At 38.0% G+C, this 6,865-nt stretch overlaps 1 protein-coding gene across 1 annotated transcript in view; it reads left to right on the top strand.

The window, feature by feature from the left end:
- The first annotated feature begins 1,044 nt into the window (after positions 1-1,044).
- LOC103138811 (coiled-coil domain-containing protein 85C-A-like) overlaps positions 1,045-6,865 on the top strand; it is an 18,119-nt gene continuing 12,298 nt past the window's right edge. Inside the window, exon 1 of the mRNA XM_016672031.1 lies at positions 1,045-2,024. Coding sequence (XP_016527517.1) covers positions 1,403-2,024 — 622 coding nt within the window. The 5' untranslated portion in view covers positions 1,045-1,402. The remainder of the gene's footprint in view (positions 2,025-6,865) is intronic.

Genomic DNA, 6,865 nt, shown 5'->3' with positions numbered 1-6,865 from the left:
TGAACTCTTTCTTCATACATTCAGTACGAGTTAAAAGAAAATCAAAAACGAGGAGCAGCAAAGGCAAATGAGGTGGATTAGCAGAGCTTGCCAACTGATGATGGCATCCAGGACAATGTTGCTGTGAAATGTCTCAACTGTTGGCATGTTTTGACTAGTCAGTCAGAGGCCTCGTCAGATTCATCGCAACACTGACTGCTACTGGAGATTCTTCCATCCACAAAGACTTTGAGGAAATGTGGATGACATGATTCAACATTTAATTTTCCATTGAGATAAAAGTATTTTTGAATTTGAACAGTCTCAACTAAAGACACATTTATTTATTTTTTTTAAATGGGACATTTTATTTTAACATTTATATGTAAATACATGAGATTATAGCTTAAATTGCTCATTTCAGTTCGCATATGTTTTAAAAAGAAAACCCAGAAATTTGAAAAGAAAGCTGAGAAATTTTGAGATTAATCTCAGACATTTTAGAAAAAACAAGAAAAGTCCTGACATCAAAAAAGTCAAATATTTGCAACAAAAAAAGACTCAAATCCTGAAATGAATCTCAGAAATGTTCTAAATTTAAAAAAAATGGAAATGTTTGAATTTGTAAAGTAGAACAATTACTAGAAAAAACAAGTGAAATGTTCTAAATTTAAAAAAAATGGAAATGTTTGAATTTGTAAAGTAGAACAATTACTAGAAAAAACAAGTACATCAATTTTGAGATTAATTTCAGAAATGTTCAAAATTAAAAGAAAACTGGAAATGTGAAAAATAGAACAATTACGAGAAAAACCTTTGCAACCAAACATGGAATTTTCTGATCTTGAAAAGTAAAACAAATGGCTGGAAAGTATCTCAGAAAATTTTAAATTAATCTCAGAAATGTTCTAGAAAAAAGTTGAAAATGTGCAACTTTTGAAACTCAGAAATTTGAGTTTTTATCTAGAAATTTCTATAATTAAAATAAAATTTCTGAAATTTTTAATTTAAGATTAGAAATTTCTAGGTTTTTTTCTGTAAAATTTCTGAGATTAATCTCGATTAGCTTTTTGGTGGTAATTTACCTTTTATCTACAGTGGCCCTTATTGTGGCGCTGCCCTCCGACCAGCTGTAGTTGCCCTGCCTGGCCTGTAGAGGGCGCTGTTTCCCTCACTGCAGAGTGTTTCTGTTTTCCCTGCGTGTTTTCAGTGGCAGCCCCACTCTCTCTCAGTGTCTCTGCTACTTCAGGAGCAACAAACTCTGATCTGGGATGTTGGGAACTCTCTGAATCCGCTGGTTGTGTTTTTCCCCTGCCGGTTCTGGTTCTGGTTCTGTTCCTTCCGCAGGATGGGTTTTATCATAACTTAGCTGTTCCAGACCTGTTGGAGGACTGCTTGCTCGTTTCAACACACCGGTTCGGACATGGAGGACCTGATCCGGCTCTCCGACCAGGACCTGCAGAGGTTCGGTAAGGAGGACCTGATCCGGACGCTGCGGGCTCTGCAGAACCGCAGCACGGAGGTGATGCTGGAGCACGGGAAGCTGATGAAGGACGTGAACCGCAGCCTGCAGGTCCACCTCCAGGAGGTCCGGAGCCTGAAGGAGGTGAACCAGAAGCTGCAGGAGGACAACCAGGAGCTGCGGGAGCTCTGCTGCTTCCTGGACGACGACCGGCAGAAGGACCGGAAGGTGTCCCGGGAGTGGCAGCGCTTCGGCCGCTACACGGCCGGCGTGCTGTGGCGGGAGCTGGGGCTGTACCAGCAGAAGCTGACCGAGCTGGAGGCCGGGCAGGAGGCGCTGCGGGCGGAGAACGCCGAGCTCAAGGAGATCGTCCTCATGCTGGACGAGGAGAGGAGCGGAGCCGGGTCCCGGAGCTCCATCGACAGCCAGTCCAGCCTGAGCGGACCTGTACCGCCCCGGGACGGAGGCGACGGGAGCAGCGGGGGGAGTCCGGACCACCAGACCGCCTACCTGAAGGGCTGCGGGGGGAAGGCGGGCCCGCTGAGGCGGTCCGTGGACGATCTGTCAGCTCATGGAGGCACCGGTGAGTTTCGATCAGGTGAAATCTATGATCGATTCAGTCACAAGCTGGTTCTTCAGAGTGAAGCATATCCAAAAAAGTTCAGTGGAAGGAAAAAGTGTGCAAACTAAGTAAAAGTACAGATAATACACAGAGTTGGTTTGTAGTAATTTCACTTGAGTAACGTTTTGGAAAAAAATACTTTTATGAGTATTTTTACTGTACTTTTTACTTTAGAGTTATTTTATTACTAAGTATCTGTATTTGTACTCGAGTAAAATTTCTGGATACACGTCCCACGGTGATTAACTTCACCTAATGAAGACAAACATGTTTTATCCAAAAAAAAAAAAAATTCTCAATTTAATTAAGTTTTATATCAGAAGAAACTGATTTGGAATTTTTTTTTCTTATTGTTTGTAATTATGTTATTTATATTAATTATTTGCATTTTGTTTCGTTTCCACATGACTTTATATTTTGGTCCTTCTGATGTAATTTTAAGTTTTGATTAGTTACTCAGTACTTTTTACCAAATACCTTTTTACTTTTACTTGAGTAAAATATGTTGAAGCAGTGCTACTCTTACATGAGTACAATATTTGGGTACACTACCCACCTCTGATAATGTTACAAATATAAAAACATGTCCATGAAACAATTCAGGCTCAACATGGCTTTCATTTCTGATTAGAATAATTAGAACAGAATAGAAAATAGTAGAATTGAAACTATTTTTATTTTCCAGCAAAGTGGAAATTTAGCAGATTCAGGCAGAAAGGATGACACAAAAAGTTTGTGAAGTGTTAAAAATCAAATATAAAAATAATTATAATAGTAAAAAATAATATACTGTATTCTACTCAGATCATACTCACAGTATGTTGAGTGGAGGTGAAAGTAAACCAAGCAAAATAAGCTAAAAGTAAAGATAATACTCTATATGTAAACAAAACAGTCCTCCATTTTAAAAATGCTACTTTACTCAGATCATAAAACCACTCAGCCTGTTGGGTAAAAATCTCCATTTACTTCCTGTTAATTCAGTTTTCTTAAATATATGTTGCAGAAAAATTCACTTTAGTGTTTTTTCTTATTTCTATTCAACTTATTTTCCCTTTGCAGCTTTAAAACCCTGACCTTATCCTGGTTTATTGGCCCGTAACATTTGGGAGTCTCTCTAATCTGGAAAGGGAAAATTCAAAGTTCAGCTCAAGTTGAAGAGAATTTAAATGTTTGTTATAGATACCAGTTTATAACACGCTACACGCTGGTTAAAAGTACATCAGTTATGTATTTCACTAAGAACAGTTATTTAAGTACTAATCACAAGTACAAATGTTCAATTATGTAAATAATGAATTTTTGTTTTTTCTTTTTTCATTATCTAGGGTCTTTTTTGTTATGAACCCAAAGCAAATATATTAATATGTTTCTATTTTTGGTTTATTTACGGCAAGCCATATTGTCACCAATAGGATTCCATACTCCTCGTATTGTGCATCCATTGTAAATAAATGAGAACAATGTCAAAAACTAGATTTATTTCAAATTCAAATATTTTAGGAACGTAACTTTTCAGTTGAGGCTCATTTTTGTATTAAAAGTAGGTTGTTTTTTATTGGTCTTTTGTCATATTGTTGTTTTCTCAGCAACTGAGTTTTGGGTTTTTAATATTTTTATTAGTTAAAGGTTTTAAAAGTCACATTTTGCATGTTTACAAACTTCCATTTGGGTTTAAACTGCTTCTAAACAAACAACCACAGTGTTTAAAAAAAAAAAGACACCAAGCTTTTTTTTTGTGTTAATGTTTTTTGGTGTCTAGAAATGAGCCGTTTCCAAAACCTCACGATTGTTAAGTCAGAAATGGCACTGTGTCGTTGCCTAGCAACCCCAGCTGAGCCAGGCCGTTACCTAGCAACCGCAGTGGAGCTCCAGGACGTTTGGTCAGCTGGTTTTATCACTGTAAAACCTCTGACTTTGTTCAAAAAATGTAATTAACATGTTTTGTAAAGCCAGTAGACATACCCCAACCGATTCAACGAAGCATAAAAGGTCACCTTCAAGAAAGATAATCGAAATGAACAAAAGGTAAACACTCAGTTAATGAAATAAATGAACTTTTCAGTGACAATCCTGAATAAAGACCAGGTATCAAGTGTCTGATTTTAGAGGAAGAGGTATATTTCTGGCCTCACACACAGATGGTTTCTGTCACCGATCTTCCTCTGTCTGGCCTGCTCGGCACAGATGGTCCCGTCGTGATTACCTCGACAGGTCTAATGAGGATTTAGCACCTTAGCTGTGACAGTACGAGACAGAGCACAGATGGAGGATCTGTTGGGATGCAAGTCAGGAGTTTTCTTGCTGGCAGATCTCAGAGTTTGTTTACTGAAGAGCTTAGACTGGAAAACTGATCATGACCAGAAACTACGTCCTGTTTGAGTTCCGATTGACCACCAACAGCGCCTGATTTTACATCCACTCCTGTCAGAGATTTTATTTACCTGACCACACTAACTATTTTTTATCAAATTTCAATGAGTCAGTTTCTCTAGGACTGGTTTCCCCTGAATTATATTTAAATTTTACTTGACATGGCAAGAAAGGGAGTAGGTTACAAGATGAAAACATCGTTTGTTGGGCCAATTTTGACCAGCTTTCTTGTTGCAAACAAATGACTCACTAATGTTTGACAAAGAGAAACTAACTTGGTTTGCTTGGGGTTAATCATTCTTCATCATGTTTGGTAGAGGAAGAAAGAAAAAAAATTGAAACAATTTCTTAAAGTTTGGTCTCATTCACAACATCTATGTTGTTTTAAAACTCCTTGAAATCTTGTGTGAGTTTTGGTATAATTACTAATTTCAGGACTTAAAGTTTTAACCTTTGTCATGGTAGTGAGACATCACTGAAGATCTTAAACTCATCATCTCTGTTTAGAATGAACTTTAATGAAGATTAAAGTTGATGAAAGTGTGTTTTTGTAGCTATTTGTATATAATTAAATATTAGATGGCCACTAGAACCCAGCATGCCTGTCATAAGCCATCCCTTATTCTCGCTACTGTGATTTAGCTTTAGGCTAAATGGCCCTCCCTCAAGGTTAAAACCCCTCTCTCAAGGCTAAAGCCACTCCCTCAAGGGTAAAGCCACTCCCTCAAGGGTAAAGCCCCTCCCTCTAGGTTAAAGCCCCGCCCACTTGATATAAACCACATCAATCTGTTTCTGGTGTGTTTTAGCTTTAGCGTTAGCTCACTTGATACATGCTACATCTTATCTGCTTCTGGTGTGTTTTAGCTTTAGCGTTAGCACATAAGCCCTGCCTACTTGATAAAAGTCACACCTCATCTATTTCGAGTGTTTCAGCTTTAGCGTTAGCTTGAAAGCCTCGCCCAAATCTCTGCCCACTTGATAGAAGCCACTCCCTCTTTCTTTGCTTTTCTTAGTTTTAGCTGTCTCACCAGATCAATCCCAAATCCCAATTTTTGAGTTATAATGATGCACATTCTGTCACTTTTTCTGATTTCTCAGTCAGAACATGGGTAAATAAATCTGACTTTGCCTCAGAGTTAATTTTTACTCTAATTCTGCAGAATTAAATGTGAAACGATATCCCGAAGTATGAATCTAGAAATAAATAGTCTGAGTTCAAGGTAAATAAATAAGAGCAGATTCAGAACATGTACAATTTTGCCAACTAAGAAGCTCTGTGTTTTATGTAAATATTCCCCAATACTGCCAATTTAGATAATCTCTGAAACACACGGAAAAAAAAGTAATTTATGTTGTAAAAACCTGTCAGGTCTTACAGGGATTTGTTGAGGAAAAGCTTCTTGGTGATAATTCCCCACATTCCTGAGCCCACAGATCCCCAGAAGCTTTGTGGGAAAAAACCCTGATGTTGAAGTGATAAAGAGGCATTGTTTTATCCAGCATGGCTGGAGAAAATCCACCTGCTGGGATGAGACGAGGTGGTTAAACGGGCCAAATGAGCAATTAACATCGATGAATATGAGCAGAACAGATAAATCATTGTGCGAGTTTGCATTGTGCACATGCAGCGTTTTGTGTAGGACTTTCAGGGTGTGTTTGTGCTGAGGTCGAGTTTTTCTCGGCTTTCTCTTCTTTGCCTCAGTTTCTTACAGCACCAGCAGGAATGTGACGGATTTTATTTAAAGGCGATTAATCTTCAGTAGTTCCAACTGTCAAATATTTACAGGCTCTGCTACTGGGGAATATTTCCATTTTATTCTGATAGCTCAGGAGGAGTGAAATAACATGTAAATGTGAAGTATCGTCTGAACTCTGAGTCCAGTTTAGTTTAGTTTAAATAATTTCAATACGATTCAGTTCAGCTTATTTCATTTAAGTTTAACCTAATTTAGTTGAGTTTATTACAATTCAGTTCATTTTAACTGAGTTTAATTCAGTTTGGTTGAATTTTATTTGGTCCAGTTGAATTTGTTTCGGTTTGTTTTAGTGGTAATTCATCACAAATATCTCATAACCAGCTGATCTCTCAGTCAAGTTATCTAGAAAAACCCAATCATAAGACAAGTCCCTCACATGTGTGCTGGATGCTAAACTAGAAATGTTGATTAATAGTTTATTAGATTAAAATTTGTTTCAATCTATTGACTAATAAAGTTCCTTTAAACCTTCTTTTAGTGTTGTAGTTTGGCATCCATCAGGCAGAGGGCGCTGTTGGTCGTCCTTAAGCGGAACCGTACCGTAACAGGAAAGTCAATCGATCCAAACATGCAGTTCTGTTTTGAAGTGTAAACCATAGACATAATATAAGGATAGATGCCTCATGGACCGCTCTCGCCGTAGCTGACGAGATTTAGGGCGGCCATCTTGGA

Source organism: Poecilia formosa, unplaced genomic scaffold (assembly GCF_000485575.1).
Source record: "Poecilia formosa unplaced genomic scaffold, Poecilia_formosa-5.1.2 Scaffold54, whole genome shotgun sequence".
Lineage (NCBI taxonomy): Eukaryota > Metazoa > Chordata > Actinopteri > Cyprinodontiformes > Poeciliidae > Poecilia > Poecilia formosa.
The sequence above is the reverse complement of the archived record's forward strand: the minus strand, read 5'-3'. Positions and strand labels throughout refer to the sequence as shown.